A 23,079-nucleotide genomic window follows, 5' to 3' on the forward strand; every position below is an offset into this window, starting at 1 on the left:
GAGCCATAGGGGACACCTCCACAATGCCCCACAGAGGTCTCATGGGTGGCACTGCCCTACAGTACCCCACATCCACACGTAACGGGGAGATGCAACCCCACAGTGCCCTATGCCCATGTGCCACGAGTCCACTGCCCCATGGTGCCCCACGCCAATGGGTGACTGCCCCATGGTGCTGCAGGCACATGTCATTGGTGGCCTGCCCCATAGTGTCCCACTCCTCTGTGCATGGGGTGACACTGCCCTATAGCACTCCATGCCCCTGTACCATGGGCTGGCAATTCCTCGCAGTGCCCCACAGCCATACACCCCTTGCCAGTGCCAGGGGGTGGCACTGCCCCATGGTGCCCCACACCCCATCTTTCGGCAGAGGCACCGCGCTTTGAGTCCATCATGGAGGACATCGATGCCCAGGAAGGGGAGACGCCACGCTTTGCTGTGGTGGTGGAGGGGAAACCGGTGCCGGACATCATGTGGTACAAGGTGGGCTGGGACCCCGCCACCGCCTTCCTGACTCACAGGCCCCCAGACCCACACCCTCCACTGCCTCACCTGGGTCACCGTGTTGGGGCTTTGGGGTTGTGTTCACCCCTGGTGATGCAGAATGTGCCCTGTGCCCCATCCATGGTGAAAGGGTGTCGGGAGCTTGTTGGGGACGGGATGGGACACCCCTGACGCTCCTGCCACCCCCAGGATGAGGACCTGCTGGAGGAGAGCAGTCACCTGAGCTTTGTGTATGAAGACAACGAGTGCTCGCTGGTGGTGCTGGGTGCCGCTGAGTCCGACAGTGGTGTCTACACCTGCACGGCCAAGAATCTGGCCGGGGAGGTGTCCTGCAAGGCAGAGCTGGTGGTGCGGGCAGGTACGGCTAGCTGGTCCCCCAGCCCTGAGGGGCAGAGCCTGGGTGCCCGGCTTGCCCCCCGCCAGCGCCTTTCCTTCCCCCAGCCCAGCCTGCTGCCGATGCTGCCATGGAGGAGGATGCACTACACAAGGCACGACGCCTGACCGACTACTACGACGTGCACGAGGAGATCGGGAGGTACGGGGCCACCAGCATGGTGGGCAGTGGGGCACTGCAGGGACGGGGTTGCTGGAGCCAGGCTTTGTCCCTTGCGACGAAGTTCCATGGTACGTCGGATCCTGATGTGCTGGGGCTGCTCTCAGCCATTGTTGGATGTCCCGGTGCTGGCTCACGGTGGGGAGCAAAGCCAGGCCTGAGGTCTCTCCATGGATGGTCCTGGAGGTCTGCCACAGTAGTGGGCATCTCCCTGCAGAGCGGGCGCCTGCCCCAGCTGCTCGGGGAAGGGGAGGTCTCCTGCTCCTCCACCTTCTTATCCCTCCTTGCCCCCATCGCTGCATTGCAGGGGGGCTTTCTCGTACCTGCGGAGGGTGACGGAGAAGAGCAGCCGGCTGGACTTTGCCGCCAAGTTCGTCCCCGGGAGGACCAAGGCCAAGCAGTCAGCACGCCGGGAGCTGCACATCCTCTCCCAGCTGGACCACGAGCGCATCGTCTTCTTCCATGATGCTTTTGAGAAGAAGAATGCTGTCATCATGGTCATGGAGCTGTATCCTCCAGGCTCTGCTCTGGGACCGTGTGGCGCTGGGGGATGACAGAGGCTTTTGGGGGGCACGGATGGGCAGAGTGGGTGCAGAGGAGCTGGGTGCCCAGGAGGGCGCAGGGCACAGCATTTCTATGCTCCTTGACTGGGGCCCAGCTGTGCTGAGGAAGAGCTGCTGGACAGGATGGCGAGGAAGCCCTCGGTGTGCGAGTCTGAGGTGGGTGAACCCCGGCAGGGCAAAGTGATGGGGGAGGCAGGGAGCCTGGGGACACCGGGATCTGTCCCAGCCCAGGGACGTGCAACGCTCATTGCATCAGGCTACAAAGGGGGCTGCGGCGTGGGGCTGACCCACGGCTGGGGCTCCCACCCTCCCTCTGCTCTCTCGCAGGTCCGGTCCTACATGCGGCAGGTCCTGGAGGGGATCTGCTACCTGCACCAGCACAGCGTCCTGCACCTGGACATCAAAGTGAGTGCGGGGGTCTCCCACCCCCTCCTGCCCCACGGCCGCACGGATGGGCTCCTGCTGCACTGCGGGGGGCTCAGTCCTGCCGACAGGGGACATCCCTTCCCTGGGGGGAGCCCCTGCCTCCTGCCAAGCTCCCCTCCGCCCCGCCTTGTCCTGTAGCCAGAAAACCTCCTGATGGCGGATTCGAGCAGCGAGCAGGTCCGGATCTGCGACTTCGGCAACGCGCAGGAGCTGACGCCCGAGGAGCCGCAGTACTGCAAGTACGGCACCCCTGAGTTCGTGGGCCCTGAGATCGTCAACCAGAGCCCTGTCTCCAGTGTCACCGACATCTGGTAAGGGTGACCCCGGGGTGGACGGCGGGCTCTCCACTATGCCGAGAGGGACGGGGCGCCCGGAGGGCTTGTGCTGTGCAGTAACCACACTCTCATCTCCACAGGCCTGTGGGGGTCATCGCCTACCTCTGGTAAGTGCCCTGATGGGATCCCATGGAAGGGACTCCCTTCCTGCCCCCTTGTCAGTTGCAGTGTGGGGGCTGAGGCCATGCCCGTCACTCCTTGCAGGCTCAGCCTCCTCCCTGGCTGCTCCTGCCTCTGCCCTCCCCATGGCACCGGGGCTGGGCTCCAGGATCCCATCCTTGGTGCCCCCGCACTTGCCGTGCTGTTCCCCATGTCCCCCTGGCCCGATGACAGTGTCCCCTTCTCGGCAGCCTGACGGGGATCTCCCCCTTTGTGGGCGAGAACGACAAGACGACGCTGATGAACATCCGCAACTACAACGTGGCCTTCGAGGAGAGGATGTTCCAAGGGCTCACCCGGGAAGCCAAGGGCTTCGTCATCAAAGTGCTGGTCAATGACAGGCTGTGAGTGCTGGGGAGTCCCCGTCCCCCATCCCCTTGTGCTCGAGGGAGGGTGGGGACCCCCGTGCGTTGGGGTGCCTAAGGGCAGGCTGGCTGTGCCACAGCCCCCTGGTTCTCAGCCGGCGCTGTTGGTTCTCAGGAGGCCCAACGCGGAGCAGACCCTGGAGCATCCCTGGTTCAAGGTGAGCCTGGACAGGGACCCAGCGCTCGGAGGCAGCGGGGTTCCCCTGAGCCTGCTGCAGGCTCTGTGGGACACCGCTGTCCCCTTGCCCCGCAGACGCTGGCCAAGGGGAAAGTCATCAGCACCGACCACCTAAAGCTCTTCCTCTCCCGTCGGAAATGGCAGGTGAAGGCAGGAGCTGGGGCAGGAGCGGGGTGGGCAAAGCTGTGTGCTGGGCAGGACGGGGTGACGTGCCCTGGGCAGGATGGAGTGATGTGCCCCGAGCAGTATGATGCCATGCCACCTGCCTGGGCCTGATCCAGCCCTCTCCACCGGCTGCAGCGCTCGCAGATCAGCTACAAGTGCAACATGGTGCTGCGGCCGATCCCGGAGCTGCTGGAGGACACGTCCAACCACCTCTCCATCGCCGTGCCCCGGCACCTCAAGGAGTCACCGGCACTGTCATCCTCCTCGGACTCGGATGACCTGGACGAGCTGCCCTTCATCCCCATGCCACACCAGGTGGAGTTCTCTGGCTCCCGCATGTCGCTCAATGAGATCCCCACGGATGATGAGGCCATTGGGCCACCTGAGGGGCCGCGACAGGAGGGGGTTGCGCCGGGGGACGTCTCCTCCATGGAGTGGCAGAGCCAGGGTGCGGGAAAGCCTGGGGTGGCCTTGGGGAAGCGGCCAAGGGGCGCTGGGCTGCGGCGGCCGTGCGTGGAGGCGGAGGCGCCTGGCTCCTCTGATGAAGAAGCCCCCGAAGCCCAGAAGCGGCCGGAGTACCCCCGCAAAGCCATGAGGAAGGGCTCCAGCCTGGAGTCCCCGGGGAGCACCCGGCGGGGAGAGCTGAAGAGGGGCGGATCGGCCGACAGCGCTCTGCTGCTCCAACAGCCCCTGGGGACCGAGGAGGGGGCCGAGGCGGGCCGGGACCCCCGCCGGGCCCTGGCCAAGGCGGCCTCCATGGAGCTGCCGCGGCGGAAGGGGGTGTTTGGGGAGGACGATCATACCCAGCGCCTGGAGCTGATGCGCCAGCGGCTGCTGCGGGGCGGCCCCGGGGACGGCAAGGTCAGCGGCCTGCGGGGTCCCCTCCTGGAGACCCTGGGGGTCGGACCGGACAAGAAGGTCCCTCGGCCGACCCGGTTGGAGGCGCCGGCGGTGCCGCGGCTGGTGCGGGCGGCCTCCAGCGAGGCCACCTCACCGCGCCTCCTCTCCACCGAGCGCCAGCTGCAGAAGAGCAGCTCCTTCAGCCACGGGGATGCCGAACCTGTTGTCCGGCACCGCCGCTCCGGCGCGCCCCTGGAGATCCCGGTGGCCCACCTGGAGGCCCAACGGCTCAAGGAGTCCCCCTCGCTCTCCGCCCTCTCTGACGTCCGGCCCCCAGTGCTGATGGATGCCCCCGGTCCACCAACACCCCCCGTGGTGGAGACCACCGGTCCCCGAGCCCCTGCCGCCACAGCTGCCCTGGGAAGGAGGCGTGTCCCCGAGGAGCGTGGCCAGCCCGGGGCCAGCGTGGCCACCACCCCCACAGGGAAGAAGCCCACAGCTGGGAGACAGGAGGAAAAGACGCCCACCAAAGCTGCTGGAGCCAGCGGGGAGGGGGCTGCCAGGATGGGTGTGCCCACCCCACTGCAGCCCCCGGCACCTGGCACCCAAGCTGCCAAAACGTCTTCCTACGCCAGGGTGATGCAAGCCATGGGAGCCGTGCCAGGCAAGGACCCAGCCACCGAGGAACCCCCCCGGCCCCCGCCAGCCACCCCCGCCGAGCCCCCCACGCCAGCACCAGCACCAGCATCAGCATCAAGGAGGGAGGTGAAGCCCACCGGCTCCTCCAGCTCCCTGCTCATCCAGGACATCGACTCGGAGGAAGTCTTCGAGGCCAAGTTCAAGCGGGGCCGGGAGTCATCGCTCACCCGGGGGCTGAAGCTCCTCACCCGCTCCCGCTCCGAGGACCGGCACCTAGCTGGCCCCCCGGCCACCGACGAGGGCATCTACCGTCCCACACCGGCTGGCGTGCCCCTGGAGCTGCGCAGGGACCGTCCCACCGGGCTGGTGGCCAAGTCCAAGTCAGTGCAGGACCTGCACGAGGTAGAGAAGGACAGGGGCTTCCTCCGGAGGATGTCTGTGCTCCTCAAGCGGACCCCACCTGCGGAGAGGAAGAAGAGCAGAGGGGAGGACGGAGGCAGCGAGACCCCATCTGGTGGGCGCCGCTTATCTTGGAGCCTGGCCATGGGCCACTCCAAGGAGCGGAGGGACTCTGAGAGCCTCAAGTCGGAGCCGGGGGGCGGTGGGGAGAGCGAGTCGCCGGTGGTGGCTGTGCGGAGGAAGATCAGCGCCACGGTGGAGCGGGTCTCTGCGCGGCTGCGCAGCCTGTCGGACGAGCGGCCGGAGGGCGAGGGGCCCGGCGACCTCCGCCGCGCCAGTTCCGAGGGGGAGAGCCTGCAGCCGGCACCCCCACCGGCACCCGCACCCTCCTCCGAATCCCTGCGCTCGGAGGGCAGCACGCGCTCCTCCGACAAAGGTGAGCAGCGAGGGGGGGGTCCCACTGGCACACCGTGGTCCAGCCGCCCTGGGGATGGTGGGCACAGCCCCCCCCAGCTCAGCCCTGCTCTCAGCTGTCCTGGGTGCCCGCAGGTGGGGGTGAGAGCCAGAAGCGGTCCCGCTGGGAGCGGTGGGGGCTCTCGCGGGGCAAGAAGGAGAAGGTGGCCTCGCAGCCCAGCATCCCCTCCAGCCTGCTGCGGGAGGAGGGAGCCGCCACCGGCCGGCCGCACACCCCCAGCGAGTCAGGTCAGCGCAGCCTCGGGATGGGATGGGATGGGATGGGATGGGATGGGATGGGATGGGGGGGGTGCCCGTCACTGCCTCAGCCTGACCCCCCCCGCTCTGCTTTCCAGATTTCCCCCCCGTTTTCCACATCAAGCTGAAGGACCAGGTGCTGCTGGAGGGCGAGGCGCTGACCCTCTGCTGCCTGCCCGCCGGCAGCCCGACCCCCAGGATCCTCTGGATGAAAGGTGGGGGGCTGCCTGCGCTGCCTCGGTGGGTGAGTGCTGGGGATGGGGGGGGCCCTGTAGCATCCCTCACCTCTGCTCCCCCCCCTCCCCCCGCAGACAAGAGGTCCCTGCAGCCGGACAGCGCGCTGAACGTCGTCTCCTGCAAGGACGGGCGGCAGATGCTCACCATCGCCAAGGTCTCCAGGAAGGACGCGGGGCTGTACGAGTGTGCAGCCACCAACGTCCTGGGCACGGCCATCAGCTCCTGCACGCTGGCTGTGGCACGTAAGGATCGGGGCGGGGGGGGATGGGACACCTTGGGGGACAGAGGTGCTGTCCCACCAGGGGAAAGCACATGCCAGGCACGCACCCCAGGGCTGGGGACTGGTCAGAGCAGGACGCTTGAGCTCTGCTCTCCACATCTGCAAGAGACTGGGGCTTTTGAGAGGGGACAGGCTGGTTTTGCACAGGCACTTCCAGCATCTCTGTTGTGCTGCCCTCGCCCCGCAGCAGCCCTGCCCTGCCCTGCCCTGCCCCTGGCCAGGCACCCAGCCCACCCTCTCTGTCCCCTCGCAGGGATCCCCGGGCGGCCGGGCACCCCGGAGATCCCTCAGAAGTACAAGAACACGGTGCTGGTGCTGTGGAAGCCCGCGGAGAGCAAAGCCCCCTGCACCTACACGCTGGAGCGCAGGCTGGATGGTACGTGGGGCTGCAGTTAGAAAGATGGGCTCACCCAGGGACACCAAGCCAGGACAAAAATGCCCAATGTCCTTGCTGTCCCCTGGGGCTTGGTGGGGTCCTGTGTCAGGGTGGGGTACAGGAGCAAGCTCACCTTGCCCCCACGCCGGCAGGGGAGCACGAGTGGAAGATCGTCAGCACCGGCATCGCTGACTGCTACTTCAACGTAACGGAGCTGCCTCCCGGGAGCGCCGCCAAATTTCGGGTGGCCTGTGTCAACAAGGCTGGGCAGGGCCCCTACAGCAGCCCCTCGGGGAGGGTGCACCTCGAGGCAGCAGGTGAGCGTGCCCCGTCCCATGGGACGTGGGACTGGTTGTGGGGCTATGGCCTCTGGGATTCTCTGGGGGATCCTTGAGCCCCAGGGGATGTCCCTCTCGGGGCTTTGGGGAACAGGGCACTGCTTGCCCTGCGCTTCTGCCTGACTCACTCCTCCCTTTGCTCCCCGCAGATGCCCAAGCTGCCCCAGCCAAGGACATCACCACCCCTGTCCCCGTCCCCGAGAAGGTGGCTTCCAGCCGGTCGACCCAGACGCCCGTGGGGCAGCTGGAGCCGCCAGCCGCGGGGGCCCCCCCGACCACGCCGCCCCGCAAGCACAAGGCAGCGGTGCAGAAGGCAGATGGGGCAGTGCAGGCGGGCGTCCCCCCTGGGGTCCTCCAGCCCCCTGCGCCCCGCGAGGAGGGGCCATGGCCAGACCCTGAGCTCCCACCCAACATCACCGTCTGTGTGCCCCCAGAGCTGATATTCACCCCTCCTCGGACTGCTGCCTCGCCCCAGACAGACACCCCCACTCGGGGCTCCCCCACGCCACCCACGGACACGTCCCCCCCGCCCCAGGCTCCGTCTCCTTCCAAGTTGTCCCCCATTTCCCCAGCGTCGACCACCCCTGGTTCTGCCCCCACCCCCAACGCTGCACCCACGCGGAAGATGCCCCCCTACATGGTCACCTCCTTCGTCTCCATGCCCCCCACATCACCCCCTGCGCAGGAGCCCCCCACCACCACCCCATCCTCCAAGGAGCCCCCGTCCGAGAGTGGGGTCCCAGGGGCTAAGGACGGCACGGCACTGCGGCAAGGTGTCCCCCAAAAGCCCTACACCTTCCTGGACGAGAAGGCGAGGTGAGTAGCAGTGGGATGGGATGTTCTGCCGGGGGGTGTCCCCCCAAACCAGCACCCCACATTGGGGATGCTGAGCGCCACCCTGTGCCGCAGGGGCCGCTTCGGGGTGATCCGGCTGTGCAAGGAGAACGCCACGGGGAAGCACTTCATGGCCAAGATCGTGCCCTACGAGGCGGAGAGGAAGCAGAGCGTGCTGCAGGAGTACGAGATCCTCAAGGTGCTGCACCATGAGCGCATCATGGCCCTGCACGAGGCGTACATCACTCCCCGCTACTTGGTGCTCATCTGTGAGAACTGCGCCGGCAAGGAGATCCTCTACAGCATCGTTGACAGGTACAGGCGAACGCGGGGCCACCAGCACCGGACGGTGGTATGGGGCCACCCGCTGATGCCACTCACCCCCCAGGTTTCGCTACTCGGAGGACGACGTGGTGAGTTACGTGCTGCAGCTCCTGCAGGGCCTCGAGTACCTGCACGGCCGCCGCATCGTGCACCTCGACATCAAGCCGGACAACGTCGTCGTCTCGGGCATGAACGCCCTCAAGATCATCGATTTTGGCAGCGCCCAGACCTACAACCCCCTCGTGCTGCGGCAGCTGGGGCGGCGCGTCGGCACCCTGGAGTTCATGTGTGAGTGGGGCAGCAGGGGTGCGGTGGCATGGGGACGGGGACAGGGCACCTGTGTGCCTGAGGTGTGCGTGTGTCCCTGCACCGGGGGGCTGGGGAAGTTTGGTGGGTCTTTGGGGTGCTGGGGGGCTTCTGTAGGGTTGCTGGGCTCAATGGGAGAGTTTGGGTGCCGGGGGGGGGTGTTTCTGGAGGTGCTGGGCTCTTTTAGGATATTGGGGTGTCAGGGTGGAGTGCAGGAGGGTGTAATGATGGGGTGCTGGGGATGCTTCGGGTGCTGGGGGTGCTAAGGGTGCTGGGGATTCTTCGGGTGCTGGGACCAGGCTCCCCAGTGCATATGACAGCCCTGCTCCCCTGCCTGCAGCGCCGGAGGTGGTGAAGGGCGACCCGGTGGGCTCCGCAGCAGACGTCTGGGGCGTTGGTGTCCTCACCTACATCATGTAAGAGAAGGGGCCGGGGCGATGAGCACCCTGAGGAGTTGTCAGCTTCATCCAGGCTTGGGTGCCATGGGGGACACCAGGCTGGTGGTGGGCTGGGGGTTGCTGTAGCTGTGCAGACCCTTCCCAGCTGCACAGGGGGTTCGAGACCCTGGGCAGATGTGGGTGGGTAGGGGGTTTCAGGTGCCCTCCTACCAGTGTCCCGTAGCCTGTGCCATCCCTTCCACCCTCGCAGGCTCAGCGGACGGTCACCGTTCTTCGAACTGGACCCCATCGAGACGGAGAACCGCATCCTGGCAGGGCGCTTTGATGCCTTCAAGCTGTACCCCAATGTCTCACAGAGCGCTGCCCTCTTCATCCGCAAGGTCCTTGCCGTCCACCCCTGGTGAGTGCCTGGCCCAGCCAAGGAGGACAAGTGGCCCTGGACTGCGCCCATGGCCTGGCCAGGCGGGCGGCTTCCTACCCCACGAGGACCCTCAAGACATCATCAGTGGGACCCTGGGGTCCCTCCCTGCTCCTGGAAAGGGCTGGGATCTCCTGAGCCCAGGATCTTGGGATCCATCCCTGCTCTTGGAGAGGGCTGGGACCCCTTGCGTCTTGCAGGGCAGGGGTGGTGGCTGGGTTTGGGGGATGCGGTGGCAGTGAGCACCCTGTGGCCCCTGACTTGGTGCCACCCTTGTCCCAGGAGCCGCCCCACAGTGAAGGACTGCTTTGCCAATGCCTGGCTCCAGGACGCCTACCTGATGAAGCTGCGCCGCCAGACCCTGACCTTCACCACCAACCGCCTCAAGGAGTTCCTGGTGGAGCACCAGCGGCGCCGTGGTGAGGCCGTCACCAAGCACAAGGTCTTACTCCGCTCCTACCAGGGCGGCCAGCCACCGGGGCCGCAGTAGCCAGCACCTCGGCCGCGGCCACGAGGGGCCGAGGAGCCAGAGGAACATTCCAGGCGGCCGCAGGACTGGGCGGCCGAAGAGGAGCCGGGACGAGCCCACGGACCTCACCTGCCATCGCTGGGGATGCTGGCGGCCGGCATCATTTTGGCAGTGCCGAGGGAGAGAGAAGGTGCTGCCCCAGCCGTCCCAGCAGTGTGGTCCAGCAGCGGGCAGGTGGCGGGAAGCCTTGCTAGGAGGAACAGAGAATGTGGCAGAGGGTCAGGGGAAGGACGGGATGGGAACTGGGGGGGCCACGGGAGCAGAGAGCCACCATCCCGCCCTGGAGGTGCAGGTCCCGTCAGCCGTGTGCCTTACACCGCAGCCTGCAGCTGCCCCCAGCCACGGCACGGGGGTCCCTGCACTCCCCCCGTTTGCACGCCAGCGCCCCAGGACTGAGGCTGCTCCCGGGGTTCCTGCAGAGAGGGGGCCCCCCCGCAGCCCCCCAGCAGCCGGCACAGCCCCGGTCCTTATGGCTGGGAGTGGGGGCCACCAGCCAACCGCTCCTCCCAGCCCTGGTCCTGCCAAGCGGGTTTGCAGCCCCAGGACCGATGCCGGTGCCTTCCCCGGGACTGTGCCGGGGTTGGAGCGGGGGGGGGAATGGCCGGCACCCCCATGCTTTGCAGGGGGGCACCCAGGTGCCACGCACACCTCCTGCACCTGCTCAGGCCCACGCTGCTCACGCTCTGCCCGCCCGGCCCCAGCCCTCGCCCTGCGCCCCATCCCCAGACCCCCCCCCCCCCAACACACCCGCCCTGTGCCACCTCCCACCCGTCGTCCCCCCCCGGTGCCACGGCACAGCCCCATGGGTGCCATGCTGAGCCCCTTCTCCCCCTCCCCGGCTGGTGGCAGGATGGTCTGGGGTGCCCTGGGTGGGGGGACGGGGGCAGCGGTTGGGTACCCACCTTCCAGATGCTGCTGTAGCGATAAGGCTTTATTTATTGACTTTGGGGCGATGGCCTCTGCCCTGTCCCCGTTCCCCGTCCCCTCCTCTCTGCCGGGCTCTGGAGTTGCCAACGTCCCCGTGGTTTGGAGCGAGCAACGTGCCAGAGCAGCAATAAAGACCCTGAGCAGCCTGTCCCGTCCCGTCTCCGTGCCTGGCTGGGAGGGGACGGGGTGGGCTGGGAGCCTCGGGAGGGTCCTGTCCCCAAATCCAGATGTGGGGAGCCGGGAAAGGCTTCCAGGTTGGGGCCGAGCTGGGAAAGGGTGTCCGAAACTCGGGGAAGGAGCCAGGAAAGCCACGGAGCGCCAGAGCGGGCTGGCTCATGGGGCGCTGGTGTCATGGAGTGAAAATACCCGGTGCTGCTGGACACGGTGTCCCGGCAGTGGCCCGGTGGCCCCACCAGTGGGGCAGCCGGAGCCAGGCTCCTGCTGGGGCCACGGCGGGTACAGGTGAGGGGTGCCCGGCTATAATATACATAACGTATAGAATATATATGAGGCGGGGGCAGCGGGGGCTGCTCCAGTTGCAGCCCGGCGGGCGTGGGACACTGGTGCCTGCCCGCACCGCGGCACACGCCGGCACCGACGCTCCCGCAGGCGGCCCCGCACGCACGGCGGCTCCTGCGGACGTCTGGCACACGTGCGCGGCCAGCCCCGGGCACACGCCTTGGTGCAAAGCCCACCCCTTGCACACGAACACCACCGCACGCCCTTGCGCGACCCACCCCCTGCACGCACGCCACCGTGGCCCTGCACACACGCGGGCCGGGCGCGGCCAGCCCTTCTTGTACGTGCGCCGCCGCTCCTTTGCACACCCGCCGCGTCCTTGCACACGCCCGTGCCGGGCCCGCCCCCCTTGCACATGCACACACACAACCCGCCCCTCGCACCCGCACCGCTGCGCCCTTGCACCCCTGCACGTGCAAAGCCGGCCCTCCGCGCACGCGCCGCACCCCGCGCCCGCGCCCCGCCAGTCCTTTGCACGCGCACCACCGTGCCCTCGCACGCGCACCGCCCGCCCCTCGCACGCGCACCGCGTGCGCCCCTGCACATGCAAAGCCCGCCCTTTGCACGTGCGCCGCTGCGCCCTTGCACGAGCGCCTGCAAAGCCCGCCCCTCGCCCACGCGCACCACGCCCCCTCCACCGTGCGAGCCCCGCCCCCCGCGCACGCCCCGCGCGCCGGCGCAGTCCCTCCCCCTCCTGCCGCCGGCTGCGGCGCCCCCTGGCGGGCGGGAGGTCTCTCTGTGGGCGGTGGGGCGTCCCCGGCAGCCGCCGCGGTGACGTGGGGGGGGCCTGGCGCGCTGACGTGTGCGGAAGCGGCGGGAGCGGCGGCGGGGCCGGGGCTGCGGGGGCGCCGGAGCGGAGCGGAGCGGAGCGGCGCCGCGCCGAGCCGCCATGCCGCTGAAGGCGGTGATCCTCATCGGGGGCCCCCAGAAGGGTAAGTGCGCCGGACCCGCGGGGCGTTCCGCCGGCACCCGGCCCCGCCGACATTACCGCCGCCTCTCTGCTCCGCAGGGACCCGGTTCCGGCCGCTGTCCTTCGAGGTGCCCAAGCCCCTCTTCCCCGTGGCCGGGGTGCCCATGGTGCAGCACCACATCGAGGCCTGCGCTAAGGTACGGGGGGCCAGGGATGGGGCCGGAGGGCCGGGGCCGGGGCCGGGGCCACCAGCCCCACACTGCCCCTTCCCTCCTCCCTCTCTCCTCAGGTGCCCGGCGTGAAGGAGATCCTGCTGATGGGCTTCTACCAGCCCCACGAGGCCCTCAGCCGCTTCCTGGTGTCGGCGCAGCAGGAGTTCAAGATCCCCATCAGGTGGGCAGGAGCCGGACAACACTTCAGTGGCCCCCCATGGCTCCCCATACAGCCCGGCTGGGCCCCTCACCCCCCCAGGCCAGCACCCAGGCCCTGGCCCAGCATGGATGGGCACAGCTGGTCTCCCACATTAGTTCTGCCAAATCTCCCTTGCCCTGGGCTGGTTCCTGCTCCAAAGATGCTTGTCCACCTCAGCTCCAAGCCACCGCTGCCTCCTCCTTACAGCCAACATCCACATGAGCCCTATGGTTGCATGGCAGGACTATGTCGCCCCTGCCAGCCCTTCCCTGCCCCTCTGCCAGGTGGTGCCACCAGACACCCGCTTCCCTAAGCCTTCGTTTTTCCATGCTTGGCTCACAGGTATCTCCAGGAGTACGCGGCACTGGGCACGGGTGGCGGCATCTATCACTTCCGAGACCAGATCCTGTCCGGTGGTGCTGAGGCCTTCTTTGTCCTCAACGCAGACGTGTGCTCGGAGTTCCCCTTGCAGGAGATGCTGGAGTTCCGGCAGCAGCACGGGGATGCCCAAAGCTTTGTTATTCTGGGTACCACAGTGAGTGGCAGTGCTAGGGAGCAAAGGGGCAGCAGGGCTCTGCCATGGGCTTGTCTAGAAGCCAGCGGCTCCTGCAGTGGATGGGTCCCTGGATGTGAGCTCCGGCTCTCATCTGCTCTGTGTCTGCATGCCCGCTGCTCCATCATTGCTAACACGTCCTTGCTCCACAGGCCAACAGGACACAGGCGCTGAATTATGGCTGTATTGTGGCAAACGCAGACACACAGGAGGTACTGGAGGCCCTCGGGGAGCCGGGTGCAGCGTGGGCAGTGGGTGCTGCATTGCCCGTGTGGGCACGTTCCCAGTGTGCCACAGAGGGTGTAACACTGGGTGTGGGGGCTGCACCCCAGGACTCACGTCTCTTCCCTCGCCTGCAGGTCCAGCACTATGTGGAGAAGCCCAGCACATTTGTCAGTGAGATCATTAACTGTGGCATCTACCTGTTCACACCTGCCATCTTCCAGCACATCGGCGAGGTCTTCCAGAGGAACCAGCAGGAGCTAGTGCTGTGAGTGCTCCTTTCTGCCCTGTGTCCCTCCCACCCCACTGCTTCCTGGGGCTGCAGCGGCACGCTCATCCTCCATTCTTTCTCTATCTTCTCTCCTCCTCTGCCATCACTCACTTGTTTCCTGGTCCTGCACCAGCTGTCCTTACCTTGGGTAAGTCTCCCTCTGTGTCTGCACTGGCTGCTCTCTGGGCTGAATCGTCCCTAGCGATAATGCATGCTTTCCTCCCTGCTCCAGGCCGCTCTGCAAGGCTGTTCTTTCCTTTGCTCCCCTCCTGGCCAGCTTGAGACTCCCCCTCTCCCTTCCTTTCATCCCAACCCATCATCATCCAGCTCCAGAAGAGGGGCTGAGCGAGCCTTTCACCTGGGAATGCTCCATCCTCCCTCCAGCTCTCTACACCAGCCACCCTGTCACCTGGTACCTCTGCCACCACCCAAGTGAAAACCCAGCTGTGCAGGGCTCTGGAGCAGGGGCAGGATCTGTCACTGATACACCTGCCTGGACCCGGTGGGCCTCTTGCACCGTCACCTTCTGGCTGAGAGCTTGTTTCAGCTGTCAGAGCCCTGTCCTTCTGCTGCTCTAGGGCTCAGTGGGGCTGGGCCTAGCCTGACAGCTGGGGCTGTCCCCTCTTTGTGGAGAAATGCATGGCTAGGAGGGACTCCAGGATCACCTGAGCCCCCAGATTTGGGGAAGGTAGCTGCTGGGGTCCCTGGCTGAGGCTGTGACTGGGGTGAGTGTCTAATGGGACTCTCGGTTGCAGAGAGGAGAGCTCCAATGGCTGGCAGCGTGCAGAAGTGATCCGGCTAGAGCAGGACGTTTTCACGGCGCTGGCTGGGAGCGGCAAACTCTACGTCTACAAAACTGATGGCTTCTGGAGCCAGATCAAATCAGCTGGGTAAGGGCTGGGGCTAGAGCTGGCACACCAAAGGCATCAAGCAGTGCCAGGCAGTCCGTACCAGAACTGGGACAGGAGGGTGCCCAGGCAGGGCCCTGGGGGTGGGTACTAAATTCAGAACCTCCTCTACCCTGCTAGTGCCAGAGAAGTAACACCAATCATTTGCTTTTCCTCCCCCAGCTCCGCTATCTATGCCAGCCGCCTTTACCTGAACCAGTACAGCAAAAGCCACCCAGAGAGGCTGGCCCAGAACAAACCTGGAGGCCCTATTATCCGAGGTACCCCTCTGACACCCGCTGCTGCCTTGGGGGCTGCCCCGCATGGGACAGGGGAGAAGTGGTGAGGCAGCGGGGACCCATGGGCAGGAACCTCCCCTGATCTGAGAAGTGAGTGCTCCTGCAAGGTGCCTCCCCTGACGCAGCTGCCTTCTGTTGCAGGGAATGTGTACATCCACCCGACAGCCTCCATTGACAGCACTGCGGTGGTGAGTGCAGGCCTGGGGGGCCCTGCAGCAGGGCAATGCTTGGGGTTGCCATTGTCCTCAACCTCACCGCCTCCCTGTGTCCTCACAGCTGGGCCCCAACGTCTCCATTGGGGAGGGGGTGACGGTGGGAGCTGGTGTGCGTGTGCGCGAGTCCATAGTCCTGCACGGTGCCTCGCTCCACGTAAGTAGGGTTTGCCCAAGGGTGTGGGTGTCAGCCGCCACCCCTTGCAGGGAAGCAACAGCACTCTTCGTCCCATTCTTCCTCGCCCCAGGACCACACCTGTGTCCTCAATACCATCGTGGGCTGGGATAGCACCATTGGGCGCTGGGCACGCGTTGAAGGAACGCCCAGTGACCCCAACCCCAACGATCCCTATGCCAAGATCGACAGCGAGACCCTCTTCCGGGACGGGCGCCTCACACCCTCCATCACAATCCTGGGTACGTCCCACTCGCACCCAGCTGCCCCGACCCAGTGCAGTGGGGTAGAGTTTTCCCCCTCCTGCTAACCCACTCACGCTCTCCCCTGCAGGCTGCAGTGTCACCATCCCCGCTGAGGTCGTTATACTCAACTCCATCGTCCTTCCTCACAAGGAGCTGAGCCGCAGCTACAAGAACCAGATTATCCTGTGAGTCAGCTGCTCGCTGGGTTGGAGGCGGAGGGGCAGTGCCAGCCCCCCACTCCCTGCTGTGCCCCAAAGCAAGAGCCTGTGCTGGGACTTCACCTCCTGGGAGGTTCCAAGCACCCCCAGAGGGGTAGGTGAAGGCCAGGAGCCCCGCAAGTGCCTGATTCCTACTCCAGACAGACATTAAAGCTGGTGAGCATCAGCCTTGCGTGCTGCTTCTCTTGCAGCCCAGGGACCAGCCCTGGGGCAGGGTGAAGGCTTTGGGGACAGCACGTGGCCCTGGCACGAGGCTGCGTGCCTGTGCAGGGAGCCCTGGGCTGAGGCTGTTGAGGGAGCACTTGCTGTCTATAGCATCTCAGGTCCTGAGTTTTGGGTGTTTCTCCACCAAAGGGCACTACCAGCATAGTCTTGCCACCCCTCAACCAGGCTCTACCTGCTCTGCAAAAGTTGCTGTCAGCAGCTCTCTGGAAGATCTTGGCCCATCTCAGAGGCTGGGGAGCTTTGAATCTGCCTGTCTTGCGTAGGCAACCCACCCTGCAGGAGCAGGTTGTGAGGATCCTGATTTCAGCAGCGTGATTGCAACAGCCTGAGCTGGGCTCCCGCCTACCGCTGGGAAAACAGCGGCACCAGGCTGTCCTAAGGGCACTGGCACAGGAGGCTTGGGTTGGACAAGCAGGCTGCTGGCCCTGGAGGGAGCTGCAAAGGCACCCCTTCCCCCAGCACCACCTCTGCCCCCAAGGGCTCAGTAGGAGCTAGGAGAGCTGCCAGCCCTGCCAAGCCCGCTCCTGTCAGGCTGAGACCTGCACAGGCTGCTGAGGCAGGGCTCAGGGTGACGGCAGCAGGCCCCCACCACCCTGGTGGCCCAACAGCCTCCTCCCCACCAGCGTGGGTGTAGCTGGGGGGGGGCTCGCTGCATGTCTCCTCTCACACCAGTCACATCCACAGGGTGCCAGAGCAATCAACTTACATGTGTGCAGGTGGCAGAGATCCACCACCTCGCTCTGTCTCAAGAAAAGCCCTGTTTTTATTGAAGGCAGCGCCCTGCAGGTTTTGGCACAGTCTGTCTATGGTAACCAACGCTGCCCTTTATCCACTTACCTCCCTGCCTTCTCCTCTGGTTTTGGAGCTCTGTGCTAAAGCCCTGCACTCCCCTGAGAGCCCCATCATGCCTCTCACCTTCAGAGAGGCATTGCATTAGGGATTCTCCATCCATCCATCCAGTACCACCCCAGCTCGATGGATTTACAGTAAATCCTTGCTCCCAGCCCTGTGCCTTCCTGTGCCAGTTCTCCTGTGGTCCTGGGCGGGGATTAGCTGTTCCCTGTCTTTAAGCACATTAAACTCCTTCAGTTTTGCCTCTGCCTTCGATGTGCTAATTTCCTTGCCCGCTAGTGAACACCCCTGCACTGGGGGAAACTGAGCCAGAAGTACTTGCTTCCAAGACTGTACATGAATTTTCTCTTGCATCCCACATCTGGCCTGGCTTTTAGTAGGGACAAAGTTTTCTCAGCTGCTGGACGTGGCCCTAGGGCACTTCTCAGCCCTGTTGTGCAATTCCCCTTTTTCCCCCCCAAGCTCCCTTGGTAGCAGCTGTCCCTTGTGCAGAGTTATCTGGGGGACAAGCCCTTCCTGGGCCCTTGCTCCATTACAGCCTCATCCAGCTTCCCCCTCTTTGGGGGAGAGGGCTTTGTGTCCCAGCCCTGGCTTGGGCTTTGCAGCTCTTGGAGGGGAGGAAGGAGTTAAAGGGGCCTCCACGGAGGTGCCAGGAAGTCTGGAAACACTTTAAGGTTGTCCTGCCCTGAGCAGCAGCAGCTCCAATTACTTGAGGCCAACATCTAGGCTGAAAGAGGGGCCTCCCAGCGCATCCTGAGCTCCGGGGCAGGGAGAGGAGGGCTTCTGCTAGGGTGGGAGGGGGCTCTGCCTGCCCTCCCCTCCCTGCCCAGCAAAAGCAGGGGGTTTGGGGAGTACTGCTCAAACCTTGCTGTCACTACAGCTCTATGTCTCCTACCCAGCCAGGCTCCATCATGCCCCAAACCCATGGCACCTGGCAGCAGCAGCAGGGAGGGACAGAGAGCAGCCACAGGCAGGCTTGTTTTGCTGCAAACGTTTAATACAAACCAGCCCCAAAGTACAGCGCTGGGGCAGCGTCCCCGCCACCGCAGCAGGGCAGAGCTAGCCCTGCTCCCCAGTCCCCAGGGACACAGAGCAGGGTTTGGAGCTCGGCACCACCAGCTCACAGCCAGCTGCCTGGTCCTGCAGGCTTCGCTCCTCCTCCGGTGCCAGCTCCATGCCCCCTGGGAGCCGCTGCCGCAGGCTACACTGGAGAAGGGAAGAACCGGCCCACCTTCCTCGGAGCCTGCCCCTGCCTGCGTGGGGAGAGATGAGTCAGGGGTGCAAAGCGAGCTCCCCTGGGCCCCCCGCCCACCCCTGGCAGCACTCACGGGGGCTGGGTGGCCGTGCCCACGCAGCTCCGCAGGGTGTTGGGGAGGCAGCAGGTGCCGGCTGGGCTCAGCTGGCCCGGCTTGGGCTCCAGGGAGACGATGGGGCGGAAGAACGGCTCTGCAGGACCCCAGGACCCTTCAGCAGCCACAGGGCGAGGGCTGGGAGGGGGCTGGGGCTCCTGTGCCTCACCGCGTTCACCCACCGGGGCTGGCATCGGCACCAGGTTCTCCTGCTCTGTCCCCAGGAAGCCTCTCCAGAAGTTGGGTGGCAGCGAGAGGAGCCGAGCCACCACCTGGGCAGGGAGGGATGGAGGATGGGGATGCTGGCAGCGCCCGGGGCACAGCCCACACCTCAGGAACCCCCTCACCTTGCACTGCCGCGGCGTGTCCTCCATGATGGCGAGCGGCGTGGGGTTGGCTGAGCCGTGTCCCACCAGTGTGGGACCAAACACACGGGACAGGTTGAGGACATCCATCTTGCAGTTGGGGCTGTGCGACACCCTGCAGGGGGTGATGGATGGGGTAAGTGTGGGACCTTCAGCCTGGCTCTGAGGCATGGAGCCTGGGTAAGGGGCAGAGAACCGGGACATGGGGACAGACCCATGGGAGCCCATGCTGGGATGAGTCCCTCACCTGAGCAGGTGCAGCATGAGGAAGGCCAGGGTGTCCCTGTTGGCTGGGGGCAGCTTGCTCACCATGTGGCGCAGGGCTGTGCCGCAGGCAGCATCGTCAGGGATGTCTGTGGTGGCACCATGGAGCAGTGTTAGGGGAAGAGCAGCCCCTTCCCGCCCCCCCCCCCCCCCCCCCCCCACCTCAGGACCCCCACTCACCGGCAGCCCGCAGGAAGGCGGGGTGCAGGCTGAAGGTGACCAGCGGCTCCTTGAGCCCCCGCAGAAAGTCCTTGAGCACCCCACACACCACGTGGATGTCAGCCACGCTGCCGAGGGCTGGCAGCGCACCTCCAGCCCGCAGCAGCCTCCGCTTCCACTCCCGCACCAGCTGCTCCGCGCCTGGCACCCGGTACAGCCCTGTCTGGGGCGCAGGGAGAGGGGCTCAGCCCCGCGGGGACCACAGCATCGCCGCCCCCACTGCCCCGGACCTACCTCCGTCAAGCCTCGCGTCTCCACCTCAGTCACACACTGCACCACCAGCGCGGGCACCAGCGGCGGCGTGGCGGGGGCGAAGTCAGCCAGCACGCCCTGGGGAGGACAACGCCGACCTGCTCTGTGACCACTGCCCAGCCCCACGGCGGGCAAAGCCCCAGCATCCCAGGGCTGACATCCCGGCAGCCCCACAGGGACGTGGGGCAGCCCCCCACCTCACCTCGCTGGGCCAGGCATGCTGGTGAGGCCGGGGTGCACAGGGGCTGGGGCACTGCTCCTGGCACTTGGGGTGCAGCAGCAGCTGGCACTGGCGGCACTTGACAGCAGCCTTCCCAAAGCGGATGCGGGAGCCGCAGACACCGCACGGCTCGGGGCGGATCACCTGGAGAGAGGGAGCAGGGTCAGGGCCCTCTTCTTGCAAGTATCCAGCACCACTCCTTCATCCCCCCTTCAAAACAGCCCCCACCACCTCCATCCATCCCCTGTGCAGGCAGAGCTGGGGTGGGGGGGGACAGAGCTTTGCCCCCCATCCCAGACCCACTCCTCCTGCCCAGCCCCCTTCTCCATAGTGGCCAAGAGGAGGGAAAGAGGCTGGGGCATGCACCGTTTTGGAGGTGAACTGGTGCTGGAGAGAAGGGAGGCCCCGTGGAAGCGAGGGGAAGGGGGCTGATGCTGGCTTCTCTGCGGAGCTGCCCTCCGTGTGGCTCTCCTGCCCAGGGGCATGGCAGCCCAGGTCCTCGCTGGTGGCCCATGCCGTGGTCAGCTCTGCAGAGAGAGGAGGCAGTGAAGGGGGGCCCAAAAGGCAAACCATTCCAGCTCCCGGCTAGGATGTGGGGAGGCTTCTCACCTCCCAAAGAGCTCCTGCAGCATCCCAGCTGCCCTGGGTACAGTGGCACTTGGCAAGTCCAGAGGACCCTGGTACCCCCGTGGACAAGCATCCCCCAGCAGATCCCCTCCCTCCCCGCCCCCGTGATGGTAGCACCCTGAGGCTGGTCCCACACCACCCATAAGCTCCCTCCCCAGCCTGTCCCGTGACCTGCACGTGTGGAGACACGGTGTCCCTGGCGAGAGCGGCGTCGCGGCACCAGAGCGGTGGGCAGGAGGCTGCCAGCAGGGCCTGTGACCTCGACAGGAGGGGACACGGCAGGGATGCTCACCTGCCAAGACGGGGGTCAGTGAGAACATGCCTGGCTGCAGCCCCACGGTGTTCCAAGGTCTCCCCATGAGCTCTGCTCTGCCTGCTCCCTGTCCCCGTGGTCCTGCACAGCCCGGGATGCTGCCACCATGGGTATGGGGGGGATACAGGCTACAGGGCACTGGTCCAGCACAGCAGTGATGCTGTCCCCACCGGGACCAGGGGGATACAGGCTGCAGGGCACAGGACTCTGAGCACCTGGGGACAGCTGAGCACCCCCAAACCCCACAGCACCCACAGGCCCGTAGAACTGAAGGTTTCAGCATTGCCTTCACACCCCATCCCTGCCCAGGGCACACTGGAGTCCCTACTCACGGTGTTGTGGGGTGCCACAGAAGACCGGTGCCGCTTCGCCACCACCACAGGGCCAATCTGAGGGGCCAGGGACACACGCTGGGGACAGAGCAGATGGGGTGAAGGGTAGGCAGGGACCCCCTCCCTGACTCTGTCCCCCCACCCCAGAGCACCCAAGCCAAGCGGTCTCAGCCCCACTAAAGGTCCTGGTCTCACCCTGCCCCCTGGCATTGCCTGCCCCACACCAGGCCCCGCAGCTGGATCGGAGCCAGCCCTGGGGCTGGGGGAAGCCAGGCCAGGCCTGCAATGCAGAGGTGTGAGCGGAGCGGGGTGTGGGATGCCCGCACGTGCGGATGAATTATTGAGGAGCCCGGCTGGGCCACGGTGGAGGGTAATGGAGTTTCTATTGATCGTGGGAGGCTTGCTGAGAGATGACGCTCCCAGCCCAGCATCAATAAATTAAACCCCCTGCCAGGCTCCCTGCAGCCTCCCGTGCTGCGATGGAGAAGTATGTCCCGTGTGGGCAGAGGGTCCCAGGGCCACAGTGCAGGAGAGATGGGCAGACTCAGGGGATCCTCACCCACGCAGGGGCACAGACCCCACCTCAGCACCAGCCCCTACACCCCAGCGTTTCCCTCGTACCTGCCTCTCCTGGGTTTTGCGCTTCAGGGTCCGCACCACCGTCATATCAACATCCTGAAAGGCAGCAGGGGAAGGCTGGGGGGTGGCAGGACTGCATAGGGCCAGGGGCATCCCCAGCATCCCTGCTCCAGCAGCAGCCTGGGGCAGCCCATTTGCACGGCCATGGTTGGCGCCCCCATTGCAGGAGTGGGGCTGCTGTGGAGAAGGTGAATGCTGGGACTCGCAGCAGGTCGCTCCTTACCACATCATCCTCGGTGCGGTCATAGCTGATGTCCGAGTGGGACAGGAGGGACTGGCACGACTCGTCCACTGCAGACGACCTAAGGAGCACGCTTGGGGTTAGCCCAGTCAGGGCAACTTGCCCCCCCGGCCAGCACCTCCTTGTACAGCCATTCCTGGGAGCCCAGAGCTGACACCTCGGCAGAGCCTGAGCATCCCTGTGCAGAGCCAGCTCCCCCAAGCCCCGCAGAGGTGAGGGGGAGAGGGGCATAGCCGAACCCATGGCTACCCAAGGTGACCATCAGCCCTTCTCACCTCCTGCCTGGCACCAGGGATGCTGCAAAACGCCGGCCAGCCAGGGCGCTGAGGACAGAGCACTGCTCCCCGCTGCCCCATGGCTCCCGCATGAGGGTCTCAAAGACCAGCTGAAGTTTGCGCTCCTGCAAGTGAAACAGGGCAGCAGTGAGGGGGCTGGGGGCCCCACAGCCAGGTCTGCGGGGCAACCCTGGCGCCAACCCCCCCTTCCCCGCCAACCTGCTTCTCCAGCTCAGCCTCTGCCCGGTGCCGCTTATTCATCTCCACCTCCACCTGGTTGCGGGCGTGCTTGAGCTTCACCTCCAGCGCTGCCCGCTCGGCCTCCACACGGGCCAGCTGCTCCCGGACCCGTCGCCCATCCTGCTCCAGACGGCAGCATCTCTGGCGCGTCGCCTCAAAGCACCGGGCGATCCGGATGTAGTCTGCAGGCAACACAAGCGGGTGGCCAGCCGGGATGGGGGGTGGTGGCCACCACCTCCCCCAACCCCCGCAAGCAGCAGAAACGGGGGTCCCGGGGTGCTCCAGGCCGAGGGGCTGCTCGCACCCACCTTCCTCCACGCTGCCGTCGAACTCCAGCAGCTGCAGCACCCGCTCCAGCCGGGAGAGGAGCCGCCCGTTGCGCTGCCGCAGCATCCTGGGACGGGGCAGGACCCCAACAGCCCCCCGGAGGGCGGCAGCGCAGCCCCCGCTTCCCACCCCTCCCGGGGAACCTTCCCCCCGCCTCCGCGGCTCCTGCCCCACGCTCGCCACCGGGGTCCGCCGTGCGCCCCCGGGACGGCGCAGGCTCCGGGGAAAAGGGGCCCTCCCGGCCGGCCTATGTGGGCCGGGGGCCGGGGTGGAGCCCGGCCCGGCTCCGCCTCCACCTCCCACCGCCACCGGGGGCCGTCCCGCCGCCCCGACGGCTGCCGTGCGAGGGACCCGTCCCGGGAGCCTTGGGCGTGGGGTGCCCGGGGTGCGGGGCGAGAGCCCGGAGCAGGAGGAGGGTGCTGGGGCGGGGGGGGGGCGTCGCGTTTAGGGGTGGGGTGCCCAAGCACCGGGGGTACGAGATGGGAGCCCTTGAGGGGTGCAGGGGCAGTGGGTGCGGGGTGCTCCGGGCATGCAGGGGCGTCGGGCGGGAGCACCGGGCGCTGCGGGGTGCAGGGGTGCGGGGTGGGGGCTGGCTCCCGGCACCGCTTCCCCC

The 23,079-nt window shown here is 66.3% G+C and overlaps 3 protein-coding genes across 4 annotated transcripts in view; 2 read left to right on the forward strand and 1 right to left on the reverse strand.

Moving 5' to 3' along the window:
* Nucleotides 1–10,952, forward strand: part of LOC134518859 (striated muscle preferentially expressed protein kinase-like) — a 40,134-nt gene extending 29,182 nt beyond the window's left edge. The window contains exons 20-42 of the mRNA XM_063342160.1: nucleotides 371–483; nucleotides 694–862; nucleotides 946–1,039; nucleotides 1,365–1,565; nucleotides 1,716–1,776; nucleotides 1,948–2,025; nucleotides 2,185–2,357; nucleotides 2,462–2,488; nucleotides 2,732–2,884; nucleotides 3,021–3,063; nucleotides 3,159–3,227; nucleotides 3,384–5,562; nucleotides 5,676–5,828; nucleotides 5,936–6,052; nucleotides 6,149–6,316; nucleotides 6,608–6,730; nucleotides 6,883–7,047; nucleotides 7,218–7,884; nucleotides 7,978–8,217; nucleotides 8,291–8,514; nucleotides 8,873–8,948; nucleotides 9,181–9,330; nucleotides 9,631–10,952. Of these exons, the coding sequence (XP_063198230.1) occupies nucleotides 371–483; nucleotides 694–862; nucleotides 946–1,039; nucleotides 1,365–1,565; nucleotides 1,716–1,776; nucleotides 1,948–2,025; nucleotides 2,185–2,357; nucleotides 2,462–2,488; nucleotides 2,732–2,884; nucleotides 3,021–3,063; nucleotides 3,159–3,227; nucleotides 3,384–5,562; nucleotides 5,676–5,828; nucleotides 5,936–6,052; nucleotides 6,149–6,316; nucleotides 6,608–6,730; nucleotides 6,883–7,047; nucleotides 7,218–7,884; nucleotides 7,978–8,217; nucleotides 8,291–8,514; nucleotides 8,873–8,948; nucleotides 9,181–9,330; nucleotides 9,631–9,838 (5,651 nt within the window). The 3' untranslated portion in view covers nucleotides 9,839–10,952. The remainder of the gene's footprint in view (nucleotides 1–370; nucleotides 484–693; nucleotides 863–945; nucleotides 1,040–1,364; nucleotides 1,566–1,715; nucleotides 1,777–1,947; nucleotides 2,026–2,184; nucleotides 2,358–2,461; nucleotides 2,489–2,731; nucleotides 2,885–3,020; nucleotides 3,064–3,158; nucleotides 3,228–3,383; nucleotides 5,563–5,675; nucleotides 5,829–5,935; nucleotides 6,053–6,148; nucleotides 6,317–6,607; nucleotides 6,731–6,882; nucleotides 7,048–7,217; nucleotides 7,885–7,977; nucleotides 8,218–8,290; nucleotides 8,515–8,872; nucleotides 8,949–9,180; nucleotides 9,331–9,630) is intronic.
* A 1,138-nt stretch (nucleotides 10,953–12,090) lies between these two features.
* Nucleotides 12,091–17,052, forward strand: GMPPA (GDP-mannose pyrophosphorylase A). 2 transcript variants are annotated; one of them, XM_063342217.1, is made up of 13 exons: nucleotides 12,091–12,255; nucleotides 12,333–12,430; nucleotides 12,523–12,626; nucleotides 12,987–13,179; nucleotides 13,350–13,409; nucleotides 13,557–13,687; nucleotides 13,824–13,838; nucleotides 14,446–14,580; nucleotides 14,761–14,858; nucleotides 15,018–15,064; nucleotides 15,153–15,245; nucleotides 15,337–15,505; nucleotides 15,597–17,052. In XM_063342217.1, the coding sequence occupies exons 1-13, from the start codon at nucleotides 12,213–12,215 to the stop codon at nucleotides 15,695–15,697; spliced, it is 1,287 nt and encodes a 428-aa protein (XP_063198287.1). In that variant the 5' UTR covers nucleotides 12,091–12,212; the 3' UTR covers nucleotides 15,698–17,052. The 2 variants fall into 2 exon arrangements, with proteins under 2 accessions (XP_063198287.1, XP_063198288.1); XM_063342218.1 differs by lacking the exon at nucleotides 13,824–13,838.
* A 952-nt stretch (nucleotides 17,053–18,004) lies between these two features.
* LOC134518690 (rac GTPase-activating protein 1-like) lies at nucleotides 18,005–22,532 on the reverse strand. The gene is made up of 16 exons (XM_063341787.1): nucleotides 22,448–22,532; nucleotides 22,119–22,321; nucleotides 21,900–22,024; nucleotides 21,607–21,685; nucleotides 21,366–21,419; nucleotides 20,745–20,822; nucleotides 20,271–20,391; nucleotides 19,839–19,999; nucleotides 19,455–19,616; nucleotides 19,235–19,330; nucleotides 18,962–19,163; nucleotides 18,765–18,870; nucleotides 18,500–18,632; nucleotides 18,322–18,424; nucleotides 18,132–18,249; nucleotides 18,005–18,056 (listed from the first exon to the last, which is right to left on the reverse strand). Exons 1-16 carry the CDS (start codon nucleotides 22,530–22,532, stop codon nucleotides 18,005–18,007), a joined length of 1,878 nt encoding a protein of 625 aa, XP_063197857.1.
* Between the last annotated feature and the right edge of the window lie 547 nt (nucleotides 22,533–23,079).

The sequence above is a fragment of the Chroicocephalus ridibundus genome, chromosome 7, assembly GCF_963924245.1.
Source record: "Chroicocephalus ridibundus chromosome 7, bChrRid1.1, whole genome shotgun sequence".
NCBI classification, from domain to species: domain Eukaryota; kingdom Metazoa; phylum Chordata; class Aves; order Charadriiformes; family Laridae; genus Chroicocephalus; species Chroicocephalus ridibundus.

Excerpts from the sequence above, each read along its gene's own strand:
- GMPPA (XM_063342217.1), top strand. The coding sequence starts at position 12,213 with ATGCCGCTGAAGGCGGTGATCCTCATCGGGGGCCCCCAGAAGG. Across the intron at positions 12,431-12,522 it reads ACATCGAGGCCTGCGCTAAG|GTGCCCGGCGTGAAGGAGAT; the intron begins GTACGGGGGGCC and ends CTCTCTCCTCAG. Across the intron at positions 13,410-13,556 it reads CAAACGCAGACACACAGGAG|GTCCAGCACTATGTGGAGAA; the intron begins GTACTGGAGGCC and ends CCTCGCCTGCAG.
- LOC134518690 (XM_063341787.1), bottom strand. The coding sequence starts at position 22,532 with ATGCTGCGGCAGCGCAACGGGCGGCTCCTCTCCCGGCTGGAGCGGGTG. Across the intron at positions 18,871-18,961 it reads CGCCTTCCTGCGGGCTGCCG|ACATCCCTGACGATGCTGCC; the intron begins GTGAGTGGGGGT and ends GTGCCACCACAG. Across the intron at positions 18,057-18,131 it reads GGCACGGCCACCCAGCCCCC|GCAGGGGCAGGCTCCGAGGA; the intron begins GTGAGTGCTGCC and ends CTCCCCACGCAG.